Source organism: Polyodon spathula, chromosome 8 (genome assembly GCF_017654505.1).
Source record: "Polyodon spathula isolate WHYD16114869_AA chromosome 8, ASM1765450v1, whole genome shotgun sequence".
In the NCBI taxonomy this organism is placed as follows: domain Eukaryota; kingdom Metazoa; phylum Chordata; class Actinopteri; order Acipenseriformes; family Polyodontidae; genus Polyodon; species Polyodon spathula.
In genome coordinates, this window is record NC_054541.1 from 17,026,605 (window position 1) to 17,054,554 (window position 27,950).

Sequence of the window (27,950 nt, forward strand, 5' to 3'; positions counted from 1 at the left end):
ATCCGTGTCTTTACCTACCTGATTGGACGGGAAGTGACGTTTGCCGACAACGCAAAGTGGATCGCCTGCAATAATAAAGGTGGGTCAGCTGTAAGACGTTTTGCTGATTTATAAACATACCCTTTAAAACGCTGTGTATTAGTCTGAAATTAAACTGTCTGTTATAAATGTAGTTACATATGGCTTGCCTTGTGTTTTGAGTTGGGGTTAACACTGTGCATTAAGTGTCTCTAATGACACTCTATTGTACAGTAGATATATTGTAACTTACACATAAATATAATATTATTGTGCATAGTTACAATGTTCTTAATGTGTAAATCTTTTTGCACACCATATCTAAGTACACAATTGTATCAGAAAAGGGTTAGGGGGTTAGAGTTAGGGTTAGTTTTAATATTATGGTTGCATCATGCAAAAGAAAATACACATTGAGTACATTGTAAATATACACAATAACTTTGTAATGATGTGTAAGTATGCATGTATTTCCTAAGTAACGACTATGTAAACACACAGTAATCCGAGATGTAAAGTGTTACCGAGTTGGGTTCCCTGTGCTGGTGACCCCAGCTTCGTCATGTCACCCCTTGGGTTGCAGGCTACTACACTCAGATCTCCACGCTGGCCGATGTGCAGGAGAATGTGATGGAGTACCTGCATGTCCTGAGCCGGCCCATGGTCATCAACCACGACCATGACATCATCTGGACAGAGGCCTACATGGACAGCGCAGTAAGTGACCTCTCCCACCCAAAGGGTGTCCAGCAGAGAGCTACAAGTCCGCTTGAGATTTATTAACACATTGAGCCGGATTTTTGTTCTGTCACCACCAGTTCAAAGTTTACTTCCATTTTTATTTTTCCGACAAGGAGAAAAGCAAATGCTAACTAGAAAGCTCTTGGGTTAGGGTAGAAGCAGTTCAAATAACATGCCGAGTGGTTTCATACTAGTTTGATAAGATGTTCTTCTCTTCTCAGGCAAATTATCAGAGAAGAGTAACAAAACTAGCAAGGAACTACACAGTACAATCACTTACTCCTGTTTTTTTTTTTTTTATCCCATTACAATTAATATATTCCTCTCAAAAAGATTGCCCTTGCAGATAGTAATGATATGTTAAACCTAACAATGTTTTTTGTGTATGAAGACATTTTTGTATTGTGTTTTTAGGTTATATTTTAGACTGGATCACATAGGGTGCTTGAAAATGATCTCTGTTTAATATGGCTCTCGTGATTCTAAAGTTCCCTTAGCCCTAGAGCATCTACCTGCGAGATAACAACCACTCTGCTCGGAAACCCGATTATCTGAGATGAACCTTGAGGTGTATTAGAAATATTACCAGCATATTTTGTTGTTAACTTCACAGAGACATACTGTATGGCATTTTCTTATCCATCTTTTTTTGTATAGATAGCTACCAGTTATCATCATTGCCCTTAAAAATGATGACCATGGCACTGCAGTGCTTTACAATACTGGCTTCTGTATTTAGCTTTTACCAATGTATACTGTAATTGTTCTTTTATAAATAGCTATTCTGTTTTTGACTGCAATTGAAAAATAATCAAGGGATACATAATCCTGAAATTAAATTCAAATGCAGTTTTATAAAGCAAGGTATTTCAAATGTATTGTTATGCCAGTTGATGAACAATTAAATGATACATCACTAAAATTAAATTAAAATGTATTTTTTGTCAAGCGTTATTGCAACGTGCTGTTTTGTGAATGGTGTGTAAACTGAGCTTGATTCCCAGTTTGAAGGATCGTTTTGAGTGAAGATGCCCTTAAAGAACTAGCTCCCTGCAGTTATGTTGCTTCTTCGAACACAGCTCTTGTTAACTCTGCAAGATGTCCCTAACACTGCTTGACATTGCTTGGCAGATGTGTAACTGCTTGTCCGATGTCTGGTTCTATTTTCATCACGCATGCATCTATTTTTGTCTTTGTTTGTTTTTTGCTCATCTCCGCTTGCTTTCATCCGTTGGTCATTCATTTACACCAATGCTAGCTGCCCAAGTCTGACGAGGTAACCATTGCTGTCTGGGTTCGGTGTTTGTAACAAATCTGTCTCATGTCTCTCTTGTTCCCTGGTCCGTAGAAGGTGGTGAATCATAGTTATAGTAATAGCTTGTACATGTTGATGTATTTGGGATATGATAGATTCAGATATATGTCTTTTTCAAAAGCGTTTTGAGTAATAACTAACCCCTCAGCTTTTCTGTTGTAAGGTCTTTCCATTGAAAGCCTGACTTCATGACACTGGAAGCATTGGATATAAAGGCAGTTTAATGGAACAACACACACATATATATTCTATACATCTCTCTTATTATTTAGAGAATCAGTATAATGGAGTATAGTACATTTATTTAAACCGACTATAGATCTTAAGAATGTTCAATCATCCCCATACAGTTGAGATCAGTAAATAGACATCTAAATGACAGTACTACAGTGATGTATGCACACCTGCTCAGGTGGGTTCTGGAGCTAACTTTGTTACTTTTCTCACTCTGCCCTTCAGCTCTTTGCCTCTCAAGCCCAGAGTCTGCTCCTCATGACAACAGTGGCCATGCCAGTCTTCAGTAAGAAGAATGAAACCGTGAGTAGTAACACTCAGCTCTGCCCCTAGTGGCCCCTAGTGAACTGAATCAGGAAATTGCTGTGGTGGGAACCGGAATCATTTGGAGGTTCTTGAACACAACCTTGAGTTCCATTCTGGTCCAGGACTTTGTTCAAATCAAGTCCTAAATTAGTTAATTGACCCCTTAGCCTGATCAATTAGCTAAATAAAGAACTTGGTTTGAAAAATATCTAGCTTGGAATGGATGGGCCAGGTCCAGAATGGGGAACCACTGTTGTAGCACTAGTGATATGCTATATGTGTGTTTGTCATGGTTTTGAGAAACAACTGAGAGAGGTTGATATGCAGAGAGTACTTGAGTGTTGGCTACAGTGTAGAATTTGCACAATTTGATGTCTAATAAGATGCATTACTGTTTTAAAAATAGCAGTAAACAAAATGTCAGTGATAATTATTAATTGTGTCATTAATGATTAGGAAAAGTTAGGAGCAAAAGAATAGTAAACAAATAGATATTTTCAAACTACTAAATTACATACTGTAGTCTTGCAGTAAACCATTTGATTACATTTTTTTTAAATAAGATTCTCAATTATTTTGAATGTACATGTAGTTCAGAACCTTTCTATTATCAAGACCATGTTTTAAAATGCTCTGGACTTTTTATATCTGGTGTAATAGAGGTCTCAAGTTGTGAAAGTTGCTAAGGGAAACATATTTTGTCATATACTAGTATTCAGTCAGGACAATCTTGCATTAAATAACCACATTTATTAAAATACAAATCTTACAGATTTCGAAAAACATCGATCCCAAACACTAGTTGATGAAAAATAGAGTACAAATAATTGGAGCACAGCCTCATCCTTCGGAGCATCCCAGTACCACCTGCTAAAAAACAAACAATAAAACAATAAATCTATGAGATGTGTTCATTTCGGTGTTCAAAAAATATTAGGCAGAGAAACACTGTTTACTCCACCCCCCTTGGACAAGGCTGGGAGTGAAGAAGTGGTGGTTGGGGAGGAGGTGGTAATTCAAAAGCACGGCAGGACTGAGTGTGCAGCATAGGGTTATATACCGTATAAGTTGATGGAAACATGCCAGTAATTTGCTTGTAGATTTGACTGATGAATGAATGTGATGTACTCAGAGATTGTATTACTGATACTACAGATGTCCTGCCAGAAAACCTGAATTGACCAAGTTACCTGGTTTACATTAATTGCAGCAATCCAGTATACTTTTACCAAACAGCCTTGGGATCAGTAGTCTATAGACTCATGTAATTGGTGTTATGGATCCAGTCCCCTGTCGGTGAGATGAGGAGAGGTTAAAAGCTCTATAATCAGGAATCAGTTCGCACCCAGCCTCTGCCCTGTTACATTTGTATATGTTGCAAACAAACTTAGTCATACACTGCAGCACCTGACGATTCCCCATCCAAGTGCTACCCAGGCCCAGCCTTCTTAGCTTCTGGTCTTCCTACTTGAGTTTACGAGAAGGGTACTTAGTAACACTTTAAAATAATGGCCACAAATTCATAATGAATTCCGGCTGAATGCTGCAGAAATTACATCTGAATATCTTATGCACTGAAATAATTAATTTTGAGTTCAGCCCTGTTAATTCATGTGGATTTATTTACCTGTATTAACTCCATGTTCCTTTGTAACGAATGATGTTGATGACATGTACAAAGCTTGCAGTCATGCATGAATGAACACTTCTCACAGTCCCCTGGTGGGCGAGTACGAGGGCATGTCATTTTAAACGATTTCCACATGAACGAACAGTACTGAGTTCAGAATTCAAAACTCAGAGGAAGTTCAGAAGCTATTCCGGTGTTATTCTTGTGATATTGGCCCATTAATGTAAAGTGTTAGCGGAGACCAAGCCTGGCCCTGAGCTGTCTTCTTGTTTGTTTCCAGCGTTCGGAGGGGATTCTGCTGGGGGTGGTGGGGTCCGACGTCCCTCTCGGGGAGCTGCTGAAGCTGGCTCCCAGGTACAAGGTGAGTTCATCTGCAATTGTTTGCCAGGAAGTTTACGGAACTCCTGCAGCATTTACTTTGAGCAATGTGTGCAATTTATAGACACACCACTCCGACACACTCACCAAGACGTAGCTTCACTGTAATATATGAGCCTTCAGCACTTTTCCTCCTCCAGCTAACGTGGATTTCCTATTGGCTCAGAGCTGATGGCTGAAGTGTAATGCTGACTCCTTGCATGAGCAACACTGGTGCCTAAAAGAGGTGCTCCAATAGGGAGGCCTCTGTCAAAGTCACTGGCATCCCATTTTGAACAAGACATGACTGCTACTATATATGACCAGTATTCCCTCCCCTGCTGGGTATTTAGTACCCTGCATTCAATACCCTGGTATACTGCATAATTGGCTTTAACTTGTGTAAATGTATCTGATGTTTTTCAGCTTGGAGTTCATGGCTATGCGTTTCTGAACACAAACAATGGTTACATTCTCTCACACCCTGATCTGCGACCTCTGGTAATCATCTACCAATCATCTGCGCTGTTTCAGATTTTTGTGCCTGCGTGTTGGTTTCCCAAAGGACTTTTTCTATAGGAAAAAGAATACAGTAGTATTCTGAAAATAATCAGCTTTTTTCCTAAGGAAAAGTGGATATATTTATAATGTAAGGGATTTGAATATGTATACTCATATGCTTAAGTAATTAATCTACAACGTACACTCAAAAGGTAAAGGTATAAGAAATTAAGTGAAGTAGACAAATGCTTGGGCCAGTGTCTTCATCAGTGCACAGGTAATCACTAATATAGGCACTACCTGAAACGTAAATCAACTGGGTTTTATTTGTGCATTTTACAGCACAGGGGACACCCTGGATTGTGTCAATCACCTGTCTTTGGTTATCTCAGGATTACCCTAAAAAATGGGCTAATAGAGTGGTAGCAAGAGACCAGACCCTGCCCAACATTCATATATTTACTATTGTTTCTTATCTACCATGGAGATTAAGCAATATCAAAGCCTTTAAACCTGACCAAACACTGAAGGCTGACAAGCTTTCTGTCTTTGTTTTTAGTACAAAGAAGGGAAGAAACTGAAGCCCAAGCCAAACTACAACAGCGTGGACCTGGCCGAGGTGGAGTGGGAGGACACTGATGAAGTAGTAAGTACTGGGCTGTCCTCTGCAAAACCCATGCATTAATTTTTTTTTTTTTTCATTTATCTACACATCCTACCCTACAACTTACAAGTGAAAAAAATATTCTAGAAATTTTAGAAAATTAATTAAAAATAAAAACTGAAATAGCTTGGTTGGATAGGTATCCATCCCCCTTGTAATAGCAATCCTAAATTAGCTCAGGTGTAACCAATCGCCTTCAAAATCACACACCAAGTTAAGTGGCCTCCACCTGTGTTAAATTGTAGTGATTCACATGATTTCAGGATAAATTCAGCAGTTTCTGTAGGTTCCCTCTGCTGGGTAGTGCATTTCAAAGCAAAAACTCAACCATGAGCACCAAGGTGCTTTCAAAAGAACTCCGGGACAAACTTGTTGAAAGGCACAGATCAGGGGATGGGTATAAAAAAAATATCAAAGGCCTTCAACATCCCTTGGAGCATGGTCAAGATGATTATTAAGAAGTGGAAGGTGTATGGCACCACCAAGACCCTGCCTAGACCAGGCCGTCCCTACAAACTCAATGACCGAGCAAGAAGGAGACTGATCACAGAGGCTACCAAGAGGCCAATAGCAACTTTACAAGAGCTACAGGCTTTTATGGCCAAGACTGGTCAAAATGTGCATGTGACAACAATATCCCAAGCACTCCACAAATCTGACCTGTATGGTAGGGTGGCAAGAAGGAAGCCATTACTCAAGAAAGCCCACCTTGAATCCCGTTTGAAGTATGCAAAAAACACTCAGGAGATGCTGTAGCCATGTGGCAAAAGTTGTCTGACAAACTTAAATGGAACTTTTTGGTCTAAGTGCAAAGTGTTATGTTTGGCACAAACCCAACACAGCGCATCACCCAAAGAACACCATCCCTACTGTGAAGCATGGTGGTGGCAGCGTCATGTTATAGGGACTGGGGCACTTGTAAAGATAGAAGGGAAAACGAGTGGAGCAAAGTACAGAGAAGTCAGAAAACCTGCTGCCCTCTGCAAGAAAGCTGAACCTGGGATGGATGTTCACCTTTCAGCATGACACCGACCCAAAGCACCCAGCCAAAGCTACACTGGAGTGGCTAAGGAACAAAAAGGTAAATGTCCTTGAGTGGCCCAGTCAGAGCCCCGACCTAAATCCAATCAAAAATTTGTGGCATGACTTGAAGATTGCTGTCCTTCAATGCTCCCCAAGGAACTTGACAGAGCTTGAACAGTTTTGTAAAGAAGAATGGTCAAATATTGCCAAATCTAGGTGTGCAAAGTTGGTAGAGACCTATCCCAACAAACTCACAGCTGTAATTGCTGCCAAAGGTGCTTCCACCAAGTATTAACTCAGGGGGGTGGAGACTTATCCAATTATGATCTTTCAGTTTTGTATTTTTAATATATAATTTTTTTCTCAATAAAAACTTTTTTCCCCTTAACAATGTGGTGTATGGTGTGCAGATAAGTGGGAAAATCCTCATTTAAATGCATGAAACTCTAAGGCACTGACACAACAAAATGTGAAAAAAGTTCAAGGGAGTATAGACTTTCTAAAGGTAGTGTATGATTGTGGGGGGAGGTTAAATTGGCAGGGATGGGGTTAACTTCCCCTACCTGCCTGGGTTTATTATGTTCAGGTGGCTGGGGTTGATTAGTTGATTAGGTTGATTAACGATCAATCAGCGCCCAGCCACCTGATATAAAAGGAGGCCTCTGCTTCTCATTTGGGGAGAGGGAGCTGACGAAGCAGGTTGTTTTTTCTTTGGTTGTTTAGAAAGTTTGAATCCAGTGAAGGCATTGCCCAGCCTGGAAACTGTTATTTTTGTAAGTTTTGCTTTTTATCTTTTTTGTGTTTAAATTGCTTTGTTTTGGCCCTTGTGCCCTTTCATTTTTGTGTTTATTTATAATAAAATAGTTATTTTTTTGAACTGCAGTCTGTCTCTGGGCATCTTTCCACTCGCCAGCCTGCCACATTTGGTGTCAAAGTGGGATAGCGCCACCTAGAGGCTCAGAGCAGTATTTTTTTTTTGTTTTGTGGAATTTTTGGGATAATTTTATTTTTTTTTTTTTTGAAAAAAAAAAAAAAAAAAAAAAAATGGGAAAAAGAAGAGCAGACAGCGGCAAAGGCAGGAAAAGCAGCAGCAGCTGAAGAAATGTAAGCTGCTGCAGCCACCGCTGGAGGAACCGGCCAGCCTCTTCCCCTGGTGTTCCTGGTGCGGGAAGGAGGACCATCGTTGGCGGTCCTGCCCAGACGTGCCACCGGCAAACTGGTGTGGCCGGTGTGAGGAGGACGGCCACAACTGGGCAGGATGCCCCTACAACCAGGCCCAGGAAGAGGTGCCGTGTTCACCCTGGGCATCAGGGGCCACCCCACTACCTCCAGCACCACCACCTTCACCACCGTCCCAGGAGATCTGGGACTCGTCCACGATCTCCCCATAGTTATCAACACGCTGTGGCGTCGAGATGGGGAGAGGTGGGAACGGTGGGAGGAACAACACCACCCGGCCTCCTTCCCAGAGGTTGCCCTCATGGTGGTTAATTACCTGGCGGTAGACATGGGAGATGCCCCGGTCACTCCAACAGAGAGGGGTGAGGAGCCGCCGTCGCTCCCAGAGCCTGAGAGGGAGGAGGAGCCGCCGTCGCTCCCAGAGCCAGAGAGGGGTGAGGAGCCGCCGTCGCTCCCAGAGCCAGAGAGGGGTGAGGAGCCGCCGTCGCTCCCAGAGCCAGAGAGGGAGGAGGATCTGCCGTCGTCCCCAGAGCCAGAGAGGGAGGAGGATCTGCCGTCGTCCCCAGAGCCAGAGAGGGAGGAGGAGCCGCCGTCGCTCCCAGAGCCAGAGAGGGAGGAGGATCTGCCGTCGTCCCCAGAGCCAGAGAGGGGTGAGGAGCCGCCGTCGCTCCCAGAGCCAGAGAGGGAGTGAGGAGCCGCCGTCGCTCCCAGAGCCAGAGAGGGGTGAGGAGCCGCCGTCGCTCCCAGAGCCAGAGAGGGGTGAGGAGCCGCCGTCGCTCCCAGAGCCAGAGAGGGAGGAGGAGCCGCCGTCGCTCCCAGAGCCAGAGAGGGGTGAGGAGCCGCCGTCGCTCCCAGAGCCAGAGAGGGAGGAGGAGCCGCCGTCGCTCCCAGAGCCAGAGAGGGGTGAGGAGCCGCCGTCGCTCCCAGAGCCTGAGTGGGAGGAGGAGCCGCCGTCGCTCCCAGAGCCAGAGAGGGAGGAGCCGCCGCCGCCGCTCTCAGAGCCCGAGAGGGAGCCGCCGCCGCTCTCAGAGCCCGAGAGGGAGGGGCCGCCTCCTCCACCAGAGGGAGCCGGGCCGCCGTCACCGTGCTACCTTGGAGATTCGGGGCCCCCTCAACCAAAGAAGGCTTGGGGGCTCCGACATCAACTCCGCCCACCACCACCCACCATAACAGCCCACCCAAGGGACATAATTGGACTCTTGGGGGGAGGGTGGGGGGAAGGGGGGAGTTGGCCGATTGCGGCCGGTGTACGTTGTACATGGGGGGAGGTGTGTGGGGGGAGGTTAAATTGGCAGGGATGGGGTTAACTTCCCCTACCTGCCTGGGTTTATTATGTTCAGGTGGCTGGGGTTGATTAGTTGATTAGGTTGATTAACGATCAATCAGCGCCCAGCCACCTGATATAAAAGGAGGCCTCTGCTTCTCATTTGGGGAGAGGGAGCTGAGGAAGCAGGTTGTTTTTTCTTTGGTTGTTTAGAAAGTTTGAATCCAGTGAAGGCATTGCCCAGCCTGGAAACTGTTATTTTTGTAAGTTTTGCTTTTTATCTTTTTTGTGTTTAAATTGCTTTGTTTTGGCCTTGTGCTCTTTCATTTTTGTGTTTATTTATAATAAAATAGTTATTTTTTTGAACTGCAGTCTGTCTCTGGGCCTCTTTCCACTCGCCAGCCTGCCACAATGATATATATATATATATCACAAACAAGGGTATATCTAGCAGGAGATATATTTTGAGTGGAATAACATTCTTACCGGGTCTAGTTTCCAATGTGGCATTCCAATCCAATGGTGTTCTGTTAAAATTCAGGACAGAGCTGTGCTTCAGCATTCAAACAGTAATGCCAGCGATACGTGTTTTATAACAACTTTCAAATGGCTGAAAATTTCAAATTTCAAAATTGTTGTTTTGATTTGGTCTCTGATTTCCTTGAGAACGAGTTTAGTCAAGAAATGCCAGCTACTGATCTGCGTCCGACTTTTCCGAACAGCCTGTAGCTCCTTTATTAACACCGGTAATGGCAGGAAACAGTAGAGAGGCTGACAGACTGAACTCTAGGTTTTATCTAAAAAGACGGCTGTGAAGGGGCCATAAACAGGGATAGAAATAAATCAGTGTTGAAACATAGTCTGTTGACAATGAAAAAAAAATCTGCCAGGTAAAATACTGCCTGAATAATTGATTTAATATACAAACGTTCACAAATTGTATTGATAATTATTTAAAATATATACTTGTGGTATAACCAGATTACTGAACGATCACGCAGTATCCTCTATGTATATTTGCTCACTACCTATCAGGGACTCTGTTGCTGTGTTTTCTCTCTTTTTGTAATAGAAACCAATTACAATTATTTTTCTTTTGATGATGTATGCATTCAATTTGTAGCTGCAAACCCTAAATATAGTGTTATCTTGCTTGTCTGTAACCAAGAGAGACGCTGTCAAATGTAGATGCCAGTTTCTAGAGCTTTTGTGGAGGGCAACAATTAGCTACCAAATCGTAGGAGGCTACAGGACGTAACTATAATCATATTAAAGTGTTACAGAACAACCTACGTTTTTTACAAGAAACAAGAGGGCTATGTCTTATGTGCATCCCAGTGTATCCAAATCATGCTCACTCCTGCAACAATGCTGGCACTGTGATTGAAATGCATGGCGTATTGTGGGAACAGAAACCATCATTGTTTTAGGAAGGATCTGGATACACTGCGATTTTAATAAGAGAAGGAGAGGCATGTCCAGGTTTTACTGTAACAAACCCACCAATGATTGTGTGACTGCCACGTTGGGGTCCGAGTAGCGTTACTGCTGTCACCACCTTTATTGACCGTAATGTCCAGTATAGTTAGGTATACATGTACAAGTATTGATTAAGAAGTAGAAATAGCTTGCCCTGGGGCTAAAACAGCAGTCTGGGATCAGAAGTCAAATATGGCCTTATTAAAATACAAATAAAACCCCCACACACAAAAATCATAGGCTAGGTTCTCTACACAATTATAAAAACACTCTAGGGGGTGCTAATACATTAGTGCAGGTTACGCTAGGTGTCTCTCAAGGGGTAACTACAAACATCTAAAGTGTCACATGCATAACAAATCAAAGGATAAATAGTGATAACCAATGTATATTATATAAATATTAATAACAGTAATAAATCCCAATAGCTAAAAACAAGAATACAGTCATTCTAAATCAATATCCTCCCTCTGAAACACATAGCAAAAGGCTACCACAAATATATATATATATGCCCTTCCTTCACAATCCAACATAATCTAGCCCACCCTCTAACAAGTTAAAAGGCAATTAAAAACTAGACAATATGTGGAGAAGCATAGGCTCAAATACATACAGTATATAGAAGGACTCCGCAGGGAAAGTAAGGCAGAGTTACGTTACCAGCCCCAGACAGCAGAAGGGAGGCAGCCAAGGCAGTATTTATTCTGATCCTGGAGTCCAGAGCTCTGCAGCCCCAACTCCAATACTGTGTGCACAAAATCTCAAGTCCTTTATTCTTGCATTGCATAGCATTGCAGCACGTCACATCGTATTGTACAAGTCCATTCCACGGACACAGTCCTGTTTCAGCGTTGTCCTCTCTCCCCCTCGTATCCCGTGCCCTGCCCCTTTTTATCACCTAATTACATACCTCAAATTTGCGTGTAATTGTGTGTCGGGTCAAAATTCATTACAATATTTACAAATATTCAGATGCAATAGCAGGTGGTCGCCACTAGGGTACAAGCAATGGTAAGACTCAGTGCTGGAGGACATACATAAACACAGTGTAATGAAAATAATAAATACCAAAATACAAAACAAAACACTGTGGTGAAAGACAGCTACAAATAAATAACGGCTCAGCAGTGATCCCACTAAAAAGAAGGCCCTGCTGCAGGATCCTTGTCCCTGACACACACTCAGATATACTGGATGGGATTAAAATCCCTTGAACTAATTCCTACTCCTAGGAGTTCAAGGGATTTTAATCCCATCCAGTATATCTGAGTTATATTTTACGCTAGGAGTCTGTTGCTTTGTTTGCTCACACCGAATATACACACAGTCGTGAAGATATATCGACCCCTTTCACGATGCCCCTTGGTTAATGATTCCCATTGAGAATTCGATCTGCTCTTGTGGCCTACAGCTGAGGACAGCAATGGTGAATGGAGAGACAGGGGCTTTCTCCAACGATGTGAGGATGCCAGTGGAGAAAGGGGTAAGCCTGTTGTTATTTTCTAACTTTTTGTTAAACAAAACAATCTGACCTTGGACTTCATGAGGGGCAAATTTCAGGTTATCATTTCTTAATTATGTTTACAAAGGAATACATTATTTAAAGAAATTGTCAAATTAATTTCTTGTATCTTCTCTCACTGTCAGTTGTTAAAATGGGGTACCCTTTAATGCAGTCATTTCATTTTGTATTATTATTTTTTTTCTCATAGAGAAGAGTACTGTTCCTGACCAATGATTATTTCTATACAGTTATCAAGGAGACCCCATTCAGGTGAATATTTTCCATTTGTTTTTTTACCAATTCATTTATTACTAACTATTTGATCAACTGACTTATCTGTCTGTAAATCATAATGTAAAATATACTGTTGTACTGTCAAAAAACACTAGTTTCTTGTAGTGTACAACAGTGCATATAATAGTATTGTCTGTCACAGAAATCCAGTGCATGCACATGCCCCATAATAATTGCACAGTACCTGAAACGTTAAATATTTGTATAAAAGCCAGTGTTTACTGGGTTATAGCTAAATGCAATCTAAAACATCCACGGGAGTGTATGATGCAAGTTTGGTCAAAGGTGCTTAGGGAAGTCTAACCTCTTGGCCCTATCATATGTAGCATACACTTTGTTTTTTTACAAATGAAACACATTTTATTTTTAAACCAAACAAAACTATATTTTATTTATAACCCCAAAACAAAACACCTTATTCACAGGGGCCGCCCTGCCTCAGCCCTGTCATGTGTCAAAGCTCTGACATGGGATCTTCTTAGAGCCCAATTCAACTAACTTTTAGCTGGAGAAAAGCCTTTTAGGACCATGTAAAATCAAGCAATAATGTTGAGCCATTTTTATTTAGCTTCACAGGGAATTTACTCTAGTCATTAATTAACTCCTGATTTGAAAGGATTGACTTAAGAAAACTAGTATCAGTCATCTAATCCATGTTATTGAAGGTCTCTTCAGCACTCTCCACTTACCATTTAGTTTTCTAGTTAATTAAAGACTGGAGTAAACACTTTGAAAATACGGCCCAGAATTTGTTAATCAAAATCAAAATGGCTGAACAATTATTGCAAATCAAACATGCTTTTAAACACGATTGAAAAACTGCAACAGATTGAGAATGTGTGATTTGCTTATATTTTTGGTGAGGCAAGTCATTTCAGAGATTCATAGCACTACCCTGAGACTCACCTTTCCCACTCTCTGCAGCCTGGGTGTCGTTCTCACCAGGGGGCATGGGGAATACATCTTCGTTGGGAACATCTCTGTGGAAGAAGGTAAGAGGAGCTTGTCTAAGTGAGTGTGTAAATGCAGGGATACAAGACAGTATTATTAGAACCCCCCTTTTGTTCTGTTCTTGACAGTGGAATAAATGATCTTCAGAAGTTGATCTACAATGACAATGCAAGGATGTTGTGTTGAGCAACAATGCCAGCATTAGGGCAGTTACACTGATGTATTACAATGGCAGAATGGTACGCCCACTGCTATTTTATTGCCGTTAGAATAAGTCCCCCGCGTCCCCCGTCCCTCCTCCCAAGTGACTAGGGAGTAGGGGTGTGCAGAAACTCATACTCATAATTGCCTTTTAGAAGTATTTATTGACCGGCATTCATGAATGTGTTGATTTCAAAACAAGAAAAGGTGTCCTTCTCTCACCTTTACAACTGAGTACCTGTGGTACTCCAGTACCATGCCTGGGTATGGCAGTAAAAATGCCAGTGCTCCGGATAAGAAGAAACTTAACTTCCAATCTGCTTTTAAAACTCTCAGTGCGGAAGTTAATTGGTATTCAGCTGTAAAGGTGAGGGAATGACAGCTTTTTTTGTTTTGAAATCAACACATTAACGAAGGGCTTTATTGAATACCTGCCGATAAATACTTGTTAAAGGCCTTTGTGAGCACATCCTAGTAGGGGCAATCCCTCTCTTACATCACGTGTAACCCTATATCTGCCAAACAAAACCAACATCCACTGTTTTTTCTATAAAGCTAATTTTGCTCATTTTTAACAGTCAAAGTGAATAGACAATACCCCTGTTCTTAAACTGTTAATAATTACAACCAGCATTCTTATCCAGTAGTGCATGATGTTTTATTATGTAATTACTGAAAATGATGTAATTCATCTATTTACACATTATTTTGTTCAGGGTGGCTGCATTCAGTATATTACAGGTAGAGCTGTGTTCTGATTTTAGATTGAGGTTTATTTGATAGCAGTTTAGTTCCAAGGCACAGAGTCCTATTTATAGAATAAAGGGGCTTAGAATGGGGGATGCGTGAGTGACGTGATTGAACAGAGTCACAATGCAAGGACACTACAGCCTTGCAGCAGGGCTACACAAATGCTGGGTAAAACACCCACTAAAAAGCAAACATACAGTTATTCTTTTGTTTAAACCATTTATTTTGGCCCTCGTGCCGTGTTTATTTTGTTCCTGTTTTTGTGTTTGTTATTGTTAATTAAGCTCTTAAACTGCGGCGTTCTGCCTCTGGGCCGTGATGCTAGCCTATCAGAGGGACTAAGTGAAATGGTCTTTTAGAAAGCTGATCCAAACAGAGGAAGATTATAAATTGCAGATATACAGCCTCAACTGTGGTATCACCTGTTGAAATATAATATAACAGTAATACAGAATTCTATGAACCCTATAAACTCTTGGGTTCTTTGTTGTTGTTATTGTTGTTTTTTTTTAGGCCTGCATGACTTGCAGCAACCAGATTTGACTTTAGCTGATGAGTGGTAAGTGTAACTGTTGATAAACAAGTAACCAAGTTACCAACTCAAACTGGATAATGAGGCCTGTTCAACTGTTCAATCTGCTGGTTAAAATCCACCATCACTTAAATCATATAAATATGAACCTTCATATTTTTACTGACAGAAATAAACAAAAGACCCTTTTTTAATTTGGACCCTTTTTTAATTATTAAACTCTAGTGGTGTTTAGATCCACCGTTGCTTAGAGTAATTCAATAGACTCAACATCACAATGCTGAATTATTAATTATTCTCTGGGATCTTTTAATTATGTGTGTGTGTGTGTGTGTGTGTGTGTGTGTGTGTGTGTGTGTGTATATATATATAATTTTGTACAGTTTAAGCAGCCACAATGAGAGACACCATACCCACTAGGTATTACATACTACTGCTTCAACCATTATACACACTCCAGACCTGATAACTCTCCCTTATTTGCCAGGATACTCTTGTTTTTTGGATACTTCTCCTAGACAACTACCGGGACTGATTTTCTCCAGTATTTTGCTCACAACTGTACTGTTAATCCCCTTTATGTCAGCAAACCTTTACTTTCAGCAAAAGTCATGTATGGTCTGTGGTTACTACAATCTCTTTATGTACCTAGCAGGGTTTTGGACCCAAGGGAGCCCTGTGTCAGGCATGCATTCAGTGTATGAGGCAAGCTCCCATGCTTGACCGTCTAAGAAGGCTTTGCGTGCGATGAGCCCTCCCAGTATAAAAACAAAAATATGAATACAAATTTCAAGCTTCTTGGACAACAACATGTTCTCACATAATCCTAAGCAACACTGGAAAAAGGCATACTTTCTGTAAACTATGCAGGTCTTGCAGGACAGTGGGACATGGGAGCAAGAATGACATTTGTGTTAAGCACGAGAGATTACAAAACACTAGTGATGGGAAAAGTGAAGCCTCCTGAACCACTGAACCCTCTGAATCATTTGGTTTGCAAAAAGATTCACTGAGCCGAAGTACATGAAGCACTTCATGCTCTCCGGTGCCATCTCTTGGTAGAGCTGCACAACTCAATACATTGAGCGTAAAGACAGCCCCCTGTCTCCAGAGAGAAGGCATTTAGTAAAGTGGTCAATTTCGTAAAGGCGACAGTATCAAGCAATTTCATTTTAAATTTTCTCGGTTAATTGGGCATCTATAATTTAAAATCGTTTTAGTGTAAAGGAACATTTCAGTGCTTTTTCTAAAGACAGAGCTCGGCCATTGCTTTTTCGAAACTGCCTGGAATATTTATTTTACACATCAACCAAACACGTGGTTAACCAATAAAACCTTCTTAAATAATCATACTAGAAATATAAACGTGTTGTCCAATCAAAAACAAGCTCTCGTTGCTTGAAATAAGACAGTGTAATTTGATGAGACTTCAGCAGCCACAGTGTGTAAGATGGTATGACAAGCAGGATATTTTGATTCATGTTTACAACAGATTATTTGGTGGCGCATGTAGTGTAGCTCTAGCTATAGAGAGGTGGAAAATAGTGGGATTGAATCCCTGTCATTTCCATTTTTAAAGAAATAGTGTACACTCTATACTTTATACACGTATAATAGATCAGAGTAATTTTTACCAATATAACGTTCATGCTGCTCTGTTTGTCACTTAATGTTTTTTTTTGTTTGTTTTTAATTTGAAAAAATACATAAATGTTTATGAAATATAAAACAAAAAGCAGCATCTTGATTTAAAAAAAAAAAGTTCCTTTCAGCTTGACTGAAACGTGTGAGCACTGCTGACAGAAAGAGTATGTATTGGGTTAAAAAAAAAAAAAGTTTCCTTCCTATCAGCTAAACACCATTCATGGGTCACATGACCTAGTGGTTCACATGAAGCTTTGCTTCTTAACACTGTTTACTTCGATTGCTTTATGAGGGGTCGACAACTGAGGCTTCAGTCCCATTAGTAAAAAACACCAAAAAGCTAGTGACGCTCAGAAAACCAGTGCTTCAATAACATTTTTCGTTGCCAAAGGAAAAATGGAGATCAAGAAAGATCTACATATGCAGAGACCTTTACATGGTGTGACTAGTTCAGGAAATATGTAGTAGACGTGTTCCACACAAACTGCAAAGTATTCTGCAGGAGAATGTAAAAGCCAAGAGAGAATTTGATTGTGAATCATGGCATCGTAGTTTTTCTGTTTGATATTTTTAAAAGCAATTAGGAGACCTTATAGTCTGTCATTCTACCAAGTAATAAAGTGGAATAGTTGTATGCCTTTGTCTTATGTAGGTATTCACTTCAATTCAGTCCACTAAGATTTCAGTTTACAAAAGCTCACTTATTTTGAAAGCTGAATATTGACCAGTATGATACTCATACGTTTCATGTTATGTTTGCTACCATTACTGTACACCAGAGTTTTCATTCCCTCTACATACAGTAATTCCCCAGGGGAGGCTCTCAACAATGTAAAAGAGTAAGCATGTGCCTCTTTGTATTTACTAAAAGTGCGTAGGATGTGTGTGGGGATGGAGCGTGAGGGTGGTTATTTCTTATGTTAATTCTTCTAAGACATTGTGTATAAACAGTGCCTCTGTTGCAGGATTTACTGTGTGACGGATATCGACCCACACCATCGCAAACTCTCCCAGCTTGAGGCAGTCATCCGCTACCTCACAGGAGTGGAACCTGATCTGGAATGTGAGTGTCTAGTTTAACACACACAGATATCAGGAGCCTGATCTGGAGTGTGAGTGTTTAGTTTTAACACTCAGAGATCAGGAGCTGATGTGGAATATCAGTGTCTAGTTTAACACAGACAGAGATCAGGAGCTGATCTGGAATGTCAGTGTCTAGTTTAACACACACAGATATCACGAGCCTGATCTGGAATGTGAGTGTCTAGTTTAACACAGAGATCAGGAGCTGATCTGGAATGTGAGTGTCTAGTTTTACACACAGATATCAAGAAGTGAAATCTGGAATGTGAGTGTCTAGTTTAACACAGAGATCAGGAGCCTGATCTGGAATGTGGGTGTTTAGTTTTAACACTCAGAGATCAGTCCATGCTTCACAGGCACAGGGAAGCCAGCCTCCCTCTAGGTACAAGACCATGTGAGAAGCACTTAAGGAGGGAAACAGAACTGAGGATCCAACTGAGATGATAGTACAGTATTTACAAAGGGGTGGGAATTTCTAATTAGAACATTGTTCCAGTACTCAAGTACTGCAAATTTCAAGTACTTGAATTAATTACTTGTCCAGTGACTCTTAGGTTATTAATTTCTCTTATGATTATGCTGGCAGGAATAACTAGCGGCAATAAACACAGTAAGGCAAAGCCAATGGAGTAAAGAGGTGGTGACAGACTCGTATCAAAACTATAAAACACGCCATGGCGGTACAGTGTGTGTAGAAATACTACTGTATGACAAACATTTCAACTAAACATCTTTCTTCAACATCTTTTCAACTCCCTAATCTGGCCTGACAGAAACATTTTGAAAGACTAGGTTAGGACACTGTTGTTCATAGCCCTCCAATTACAGGTGTATGTGTTTGCTCTCAAAAGCTATCACTTGGGTTGTTTGCATTCTAGCAGCATCTAAAGTTAGAAAGAGCAGCATCTGAAATGCACACTCATGGCTGTTTCCTGTATTATAGGTGACGAGGAACTGGTACAGGAAGTGCTGTTTGATGCCGTTGTTACCGCCCCTCTGGAAGCCTATTGGACAGCTTTGGTTCTCAATTCTTCCAAGTAAGTTATAGCTGTCTTGTTCAGGCAATTCAATTTAAAGATAACCCTCTTTTATGTGACGTTATAACCTGTAGTTACAATGACCTGTAGTCAATTTCTATTTGAAACTTGTATCCACTTGTATGTGCCTCTAATATATCCTTGTGTGTACTTTGGATTTTGAATGAGATGTGTAGGTTTTTAACAGAACTGTCCTATCTGCTCTTTCACTTGCTCCCCTTTACTCTCCACTGAAGCTCAGGGGATGGTGTTGAGGCGGCTTTCCTGGGCACTCGAGCTGGGCTGGTCCGATTCAGCCTGTTTGTCGGCTCTGAAAAGCGTGTGAATAAGTAAGTACTGGAATCAAGGTTGTGTGTGTGTTGGGTATTGATAACATTCTATTTCCAAAAAGTACATCTAAACCAATGCAATTGTATTACTAAGCACTGCACCACTGCCGCTCAGAAGCACATAAGTAGTTGAATTAAGCAGTGCATTTGTAGTATTAGCGGATTATAGTCTACTTAAGTGCTTAGACTCATTGAATTTTCCTCAATGGCTGCTTGTATCTTTTTCTCCCCTTGATTCCTGGGTTCAAATCCAGCTTTTTTTCACAGACGAACTGCGCTTTTAAATACAACTGGCACCCAGCTCCATTGCAGGCAGGGGGAGGCCGAATGTAGCATGAGCACTGAACCGCTAATGCTGTTTTAAAGGGGATTGCATTCATATAACAGAGATTAATACTGGGGGTGTGCAGATACTCTGAATTCCCAAGTAATTCCCTTTAACTGTTTGAAGTCAGCAGGTCTTAAAAAAAAAAAAAAAACACTGTTTAAATTTGTTAATTGCTAAAACACAAAGTACACAGTACGTATCAATAAGATAATGTATTTTGGAACTAATCTAAAATGATAAGTGATAAACGCTCATATTTTTTTTTTCTACAATTATTCGTCTTCCCTTTTGGTTCATCCGTTTGATTTCAGGTGTCTTTTGATTTAACACTCCAGTAAGACCAGACTTCTCATGAGTGACTCATATTAAACTCTTATGTCCAACCACAACACGAGTCTGTATTTGCTGAACAACTTGAGACTCGTGAAATTGTTAGTTTGAATCCAACACTAATTAGATTACTTCATGTGTGTACTCAGTGTTACAGAACCTCCTGCAGGGTTATCAACACACATTGCTTTACCGTTGCTGTAGCCAGTGTTGCCAATGTGGCAGCAATATCATTTAAAACATGTTTGGATTTTTTTTTTTTTTTAATTCACACATTATGGGTGAAAAAAACTATAATTGATTTTTCTTTATAAACTTTTATTCAGGGATCTTTAGAAGAGATTTATTTTTCTCCTCTCGAGCACTCTCAAGTAAATCTTCACAATGTCTCCCCGGCTGATTTACACAGAGCCCAGGAGGGGACATGATATGGGACACAGCAAATGTAACTTAATGCGTTTCTTGTAACTTGTCCAGGCTATTCTGTAACACCTGAGTCAAAGTTTAATGCACTTTTGTTTTGTTTAAATATGTTCAGGCAGTATGTGACGCAGTGCTTTTGTATCAGTAATGTTTTCATTGATTCAAATAAAATTCATCCAGTTGTTTTCCAATAATTCCGTGAACATTTGATTTCCTAAAATGTATTTCCATTTTCTTAAACAGTGAATGAGTACTTTCCATTTTTTTTTCTCTCAGCAGAACTAGAGATCCCCCTGGTGGTTATGACAAAAATAGCAGACAGATTGTACTCTAGTAGGCTAAAAACCATGTCAACAAGCAAACAACAATGGTGTGATTCCCGATGAATAAATGAATGAATGAATCTCTATTCTGAGATGTTATGACTGAACAGAAAATTAATTTAGAGAATCTGAACCAAAAGAACACATTAGTCTCCTTGGTGTAGTTATTGAAGTGCTGCTAAAAATACAGAGCCGGCTTCCCAACATTACGATAGATAGATAGAGATATCTATACACTGAGTGTACAAAACATTAGGAACACCTGCTCTTTCCATGAAATAGACTGACGAGGTGAATCCAGGTGAAAGCTATGATCCCTTATTGAACAGCCATGAACATTCTCAATTCGTCGGAGCATGGACTCTACAAGGTGTCGAAAGCGTTCCACAGGGATGCTGACCCATGTTGACTCCAATGCTTCCCACAGTTGTGTCAAGTTGGCTTGTAGTGGATCTCTACTCCGAATAGCTTGTTCCATCTCATCCCACAGATGCTCAATTGGATTGAGATCTGGTGACTGGCCAGGCCACTGCAGTAAGCTGAATTCACTGTCATGTTCGTGGCATAATTCCTGGACAATCCTAGCCTTGTGGAATGGGGCATTATCCTGCTGAAAAAATCCATTAGCAGATAGAATGAAATCTGATAGATAAAATCAGCAGTTTGTTGTGTAGGGGCTTAATATTGGTTAACAGATCTTGTGTGAATGAACAGAGCCTGTTTTACAATGCTGGGGCAGTGTATATAACTTCACTTCATTTAAAATAATGTATTGATTGAAGTATTCTTGATCCACTGTTTCTAAAGACAGTTTGCAGCTATTCTCCTGTTTCATATGGTCTTTACTCAGGACCCTTGGTAATTGAGTTGCAGGACAAGCCCTTTGTGTAAAGACCTCTTGGATCAGAGGGACAAGGATTCCCACTGACTCAGAACCTGCAATCCTGGCTCCCAGCTGATCAAAGCTCTCACTGCTTGTCTTTTAATTTGTGCAGGAAGTTCTTGACGAAGGCAGACAAGGACAGCATCTTCACCATGGATCACTTCCCTTTGTGGTACCGACGCGCGGCTGAGCACCCTTCAGGCAGCTTCATCTACTACATCCCCTACGAGGAGGGGCAAGGTACTACCCATCACACACACCTACACTATAGCATTGTTCCATGCTACCTAACTCGTAACAAACTCCATATCTTTAATTACATTTACCACTCGTACATTCATTGTGTTATTTAGTTTTGTGTTTTGGTGTATAGACCTTGATCTATCTGGCCCACTGCGTGCATTAAAGTCACAGCGATATACTTACATTTTTTTCAGTTTATTTCACGGCATTTCTGGGTCTAAAAATAGGTATTCCAATATATTTTATGATTAAACATTATATTTATTAAAGCAGAAAATAATAGCATTCTCACATTCAAAATTGATCATTTTCTGTACAGTTATTCTACAACAAATGTTCCTAAATATTTAAATGCTTACCTGAAAAACAGTAAATGGAAAATTGTAGAATGTTTCGTGTTTTTTTTTTTTTTATGTCCACCTTTTAAAGACGTTCTATTTTCACCATCAGTAACGTATCAAACATTTTTTTCTAAAAAATGAAATAAACGTAAACATGACAACAGACATGTGAAATGTCCACTTCTTGTACAGGACAGAGTGATTATTAGCAGAAATATCTCTGATATTTGATGCAGCTGGTGTAGTTTTTCATTGAAGGCGTTTTAAAAAAATCGTGCAGCTCTATGCTGTGTGTTCAATCTTTTACCAGAAGCGACCAAAACCGGCTGCCAGGTTCCTAATGCAGTGTAACACGGGGTGTGTCAAGAAGGCAAACATTTGCTCTATTTATTTTTAAGTGATAAAAAAAAAAAGTATATATTTATACTATTCTAACAGAGATGTGAATTTTCATGGGGAACTACATATTACGTGATATTGGGTACATTTTAGGGAAAACGTGAACTCTTCAAAAAAATACAGCATTACTCATGACCATTAATATCATGAATTATTTTATTGAGTTTAACAGTGAAAATGCGGTGGCACTGTAGCAGTGGAGTACATCTTGAGTTATCAAAGATCTTGTCTGATAGTGTGGTGTAATGTTTAAAACTGAAGTTTGCCCTTTCAAGTCCCTCCAAGCAGAATGTATTGTGATGATGCTGAGTTGTGGAACCGCACAGTTAAGTATTGTCTATCAGCATGGAAGGGAGTATACATTAGAGGTGTGCTGAAACTCCTGCTTCCCCAGAGTAATTGCCTTTAAGAAATGTGTAGTTGTTAGGTAATTAAATGGACTAAAGCATGTAAATTACTCAGCACAAAACAATGCGGTCCCCGGTTTCCCTTCTTTGAACAATTATTGAGTCTCAATCAATAACCATCTGGTAGTGTTTAATATAGAACCTGTCGTGATCAAATTAACTTAAACTCCTTTTTATTTTATAAGCGATTTATTTGTCTTACCTTTCTTTTATCCTTTTGATATGAAATCTTTTTTTTTTTTCCACTTTCCCTAGTTTCCTTAGAAATGCGACATCGCTGCAGTGAATTGTGGGATTGTAGTCCTGGACAAGGTGTTCTCTCTCATTAAACTCCAAAAAGAAATACATATCCCAGTTTCCAGTGTTGCATTTGCTAGTTTTGCAACCCCGGTATGGCAGTACAGCAGTAAAAATGTCAGCGCCCCAGATGAGAGAAAAAATGTGCTTCCAAAACACTGGGAAGGTAATTGCCATTGACTGGTACTCAGTTGTAGAGGTGAGGGAAGGACAGCTTTTCTTCTTTGAAATCAACACATTAATAAATAGGTGTGTTTGATTTATTTAATACCTGCTGACAAATACTTCTTAAAGGTAATTACTCAGGAAATAGAGCACACCCCTAGTATATATTAATATTTGAAAATGCATTATAAATCATTCCTTGGAGAGTTTTATAAGGGCTGTCCAGTGGTTTATTGCTCCTTCAAAGCTACAAGGATCTTAATGGTTTTTGACAAGCTTACAATGACAATCAGTAATCTTTGGTAGAAGCAAGTGCAGTCAAAAGGCAAATGAATCAATGTTGTGTTTCGACATGTAACAATACAGAAGCAGTGCTTGGTCTGCTTCTCAAAATTCAGAGGGAAAAGCACAAATACCACTTTCAACAGAAGGAACAGAGATTGGTACGCAATGTGCACCCTCATATGGAAACTCTTGTCTCTGCTGTGTTGTGTAATTCATGAGACCTGCTTCTCTAGATGTCTTCAGAGACTACGAGGACCTGGGCCTGGAAGACGAGGATGGTACTTTCCCGGCCCGTGAGAATGCTCTCTGTGCTGTTTTACGCTGACTGTCGTTTCCCACGATTGGCTGTTGATGCATGGCTCGCTATTTTCACCATTATTGCATGGCTCAGTGTCTGAGCACTTTGATTTATCATTTCTTAATGACTGATTTTACCTCAGTAATACTAAAGGAGACTTGGCTCTTTAGGTCTCTTTGTTTTAGTGCTCACACGATTGATATACCTGTGCTGGCCAACATACTGAACTGCCTTAACGAAATACCTGCTGTGTTTATTTCTAGTTGTTCAACTTTAATAGGTGTTTTAAAGAAATTTAGCAATTTATTCTTTGGAGTAAAAAGCTTTGACAATTCAACCCCATTGTCTTGTTTGGTATTTAGATTTTTTTTTTTTAAGCCTAAACTAAGTTTCTTTTAGTGTTCCTTTATTTATTTTCTTACTTACTAACTTCCGTACTTAAACAGGTAGAGCAAATCAAATAATTCCAGTCGATTTTACCAAATATATATTGCCATCACTTTAAGGTAAATGTGGATTTGATTTTCAGTGGTTGTAGCTGTTAATGAACACAATTTACAGGTATTTACTCTTCAAGATATTTTACTGATTCAGTGCCTCTGCATCTCTGTATTCCACCTCTCAGAAGACTCATGGACATTAAAAATGACAGAGACATCGGGGTCTCTTTCTCAGTACTGTAACCAAGTGCTGCTTTACTCAGACTTGCACCTTTTCAATGTCTCTGCGTTCCTCTATGTGACCTCTTGAAGTGCATGTGCATTGCCTGCTTGCATTGGCTTTCGGTGAAGTACAGAGTTATTTTAAAAGTTTTGTTAATGACATTAAAGGCTGTCTCTGGAAATGGCCCAGTTTACATTAATGATATGCTTTTACCTTCTGTCCCTGGACTCCAGATGAGATCTGCTGATGCTGGGCTTCTGATGGCCTATTTTAGAATTTTTGTTACTATGCATTTTATTTAATTTTTTAATTTTATTTATTAATTTCTTCCCATTTGTTTTTGGATGTTTTTTGATATATTATTGTATATTATATTATTGTATAGTGTGTTTATTTGTCATGGGAAGCGCTTTGGGATGCCTTGACATGAAAAGGACTATACAAAATAAATCTGATTGATTGATATCTTCAAGGAGTGATCTGTAAACTGTGCTCATTACTAGTTTGGAATATATAATTAAACAACCAAATACATGGTTAGCATGTCTGGAGTGAATTATATTTAATGGCGCTCATCATTTTAAGAGTGCTGCACCGAGTAACTATATGCTTTTTTTTTCCATCTTGTACTTCCACACAAAACTGATGGAAGGGGCTGAGTAGCTCTATAGCACCAGCCTTTCATGCCCAGAGGCTTGGGTTCTGAGCCAAACCACCACACACTTCACAGCTGGCATGGGTCTGCAGAGAATCTAAAGAGACCAAGGCTTGAACACCAACATTGTCTCCAGTGTCCAAGTGTGTTACTGGCTGCAAAGCATGGCATGCAAGATGGGCAGCTGCTGGTTATTTAAAGCAATTGCAGCTAACAAAATAGTTCCATACATTTTCTCCCACAAGAACATCCATTCATTATATACAGTACATTTCTAAATGTCCTGTTTTGAAAGAAACACATGCTTAGCAAACAATAATTTTCACTTTGTATACATGATATCTGGTACTATGCTCAGTTAACAAAACCTGTTTGCAACCAGAGGCCCATCTTGCACTTCCTGGATCATTTCATCTGGATGGTGAAATTCTCCCTACGCCTTCCCTGGCTTCTTTCCTAATATTAACCAATCAGCTGCTTCCGCTATTGACTGACATGCTTTCAGCCAGTAACATGCTTTGACTCAGAAGACACTTGGGAGAAATGAGCCGGGAAACTGGGGCGTTTCGTTAATCTAGTGTAGTGCTTTATGGAAATATTTTGGTATCTATAATTACTTTAATGACAGGAAGGAAGACTTTGAAGGTAGCAGTGTGGCTGAGGAGCCCCTAGGCATGTCCAGATAGGGCGTGCTTAACCCTGTTGGACAGATTGCTGTTATTATCTGTGTTTCATTGTTCCTACAGAGCAGAAGTCCAGTACTGTGATCGCCAGTACAGTCGTGTCAGTCACAGTGAACAAAAAGATGGCCATCGCTGCAGGTAGGAATGCTGGGGTTTCATTCCCTTTTACTGCGTGTGAGAACACAATAAGACATTGCCCTTCACAAACCTGTCTAAATATTGGTGTGTGATTGTGCTCCGATTTATATTTTGTTCTGTTTTTTCTGCCAGTTTCTGAGGTTGATCTTGCTTACATCATGTCTTGCATCGTCCCACCTCTATACATAGCCTGACCTCCAAGTTATTTCCATATTGTTGTCCCTCATTTGGTTCAGATTAGATTGTGCTAAGGGCTTATATCAATGGCAGGGCATGTTTGATTTTCCTGACATAAACCATGACACAGCTCTCAGTCCAGCAGTGCGTCTACAGGGAAAAAGGAAAACCACCCCCCCCCCCCCCCCCCCCCCCCCACGGAAATGGTACCCTCCGCAATTAACATCTAGCTCCCATTGATGAAGGCACACACCATTTCTTACATGGGTGATTCCTTTATTTTATATATCAATTGTATTTCCCTTTTTCATTTATTTACTTCAGTGATGCATATTTACTAATAATATTCTTTTTGCAAAGGTAAATAGTGACTATCGATGTTGGTTGTCGGGGGGATGGGGTGGAATTGGCTTTTTTGCCATTTGCCATTCTGGTTGAAGTAACTAAAATCAGACAGTGCATTTTCACTATTGGCATTTGTAAAAATGGGTTTTCTGAACAGTAATTATGATTTAAAAATGTGTGTTTTCTGAAATATCCCAGTAGTGAGTATTCACCATCCAAGAACAACCATGTAGCTTTCTTAAAAACGATCAGAATTGTTTTCATGTACAGTATTCTGATACCAGTGCCCAAAAAAAATAAACGGGGAGGCAGAAAAAAGGCAGAGGGCTTGGGGATCCCATTAAGACCCCAGCAGCAGTAGAATGTTATTATTGTATTCTGACTGACAACACTTTCATATTATTATTATTACTTACTTGGCTGATGCCTTTATACTGTACAGGCAATAGAGAGTTAATGAGTTTGCCTGTGCTGGGGAAAATAAACAAATACTTCTGGGAAAACAAACAACAACTAGATTTGTTCCCAGAAAAAGGAAGTGGTATCTTAGGGTGCAATTGTAAACTCAGTCTAAGGCAGGTCAGAGTGCACTCTGACTGTTTGTAAACTCCTGGAGTGCTCTGTGGTGTAGTTTGAAAACTCAGTTTAAATTCACAGCGCTCAGAGCACGCTCTGACTGCTCCAGCTTCAGAGCTGGATTCTCAGAGCGTTCACTTTCAAAATGGGGACAATTACTAACCTTGTTCAACACCAATTACCACAGGTTTTTTTCTTTCTTTTTTTTTTTTTTTTTTTTAAACAAAACCGCCGCAAAAAAGGAAACAAATCTAACTTAAGAGCAACAGTAGTAATTACAGTATTATTACACTTAAGAGTTAAAAACTCATGGAAAAAAATCGATTATTATCGAACTAAGAAAAAGCCATTGAACAGCACAACTGCATAATGATCATAGTTAATAATGGTACTATCAGTGTTCAATTTTCCATGAACGACCGGCTTACATTTTCGTCCTCACTGTCAGATAGAAGATATTGTAAAACATTATCAAAAGTTTTGTGTTCTCGCTGACGACTTCCATTTTCAAACCGTTTTAGGTCATTCGAAAACTAAAGAGCAAATTCACGTTTCAGAGCGTCTGATTGTGTTTACAAATTCACCTTTAATAAGACATTTTTAAAATATACCGGCAATCCTCGCACTTACGACACAACTGCTTCCTGAAAGTCGCGTTGTAAGTCGAAACACATATTCCCATAGGAACAATGTTATAAATTGGGGTTACGTTCCTGACTCTTCGGCCAGATAATAACGTTTTACAAAAATGACCCGTTATATTGTGCTCCTGCAAATATTTATTTACATTTTTATACTCAGCCCGGTGATTAGGTGCATATTACTGAAACACTTACCTGGCTTGTTTAAAAGTACAGACTCTGGGCTTTCCAGTGACGTATTCAGTGTGAGTGTGCAGTACTCCTAGCAGGAAATACCATCTCCTGAAGCCCTTCATCATGTGTTCACAGAG

General features: G+C 40.2%; 1 protein-coding gene and 1 long non-coding RNA gene across 2 annotated transcripts in view; one reads left to right on the forward strand and one right to left on the reverse strand.

Moving 5' to 3' along the window:
* The window catches only part of LOC121319534 (voltage-dependent calcium channel subunit alpha-2/delta-4-like), a 152,652-nt gene that overhangs the window by 28,280 nt on the left and 96,422 nt on the right, over positions 1-27,950 (forward strand). Inside the window, exons 12-26 of the mRNA XM_041257058.1 lie at positions 1-79; positions 602-735; positions 2,534-2,611; positions 4,525-4,605; positions 5,028-5,102; positions 5,662-5,748; positions 12,126-12,197; positions 12,427-12,488; positions 13,437-13,504; positions 14,928-14,973; positions 17,556-17,653; positions 18,617-18,710; positions 18,947-19,039; positions 21,439-21,566; positions 25,826-25,900. Coding sequence (XP_041112992.1) covers positions 1-79; positions 602-735; positions 2,534-2,611; positions 4,525-4,605; positions 5,028-5,102; positions 5,662-5,748; positions 12,126-12,197; positions 12,427-12,488; positions 13,437-13,504; positions 14,928-14,973; positions 17,556-17,653; positions 18,617-18,710; positions 18,947-19,039; positions 21,439-21,566; positions 25,826-25,900 — 1,270 coding nt within the window. The remainder of the gene's footprint in view (positions 80-601; positions 736-2,533; positions 2,612-4,524; positions 4,606-5,027; positions 5,103-5,661; positions 5,749-12,125; positions 12,198-12,426; positions 12,489-13,436; positions 13,505-14,927; positions 14,974-17,555; positions 17,654-18,616; positions 18,711-18,946; positions 19,040-21,438; positions 21,567-25,825; positions 25,901-27,950) is intronic.
* Positions 19-27,945, reverse strand: LOC121319535. Its single transcript, XR_005950716.1, has 3 exons — positions 27,835-27,945; positions 13,419-13,492; positions 19-65 (listed from the first exon to the last, which is right to left on the reverse strand). It is a non-coding gene; the product is annotated as an uncharacterized LOC121319535 (long non-coding RNA).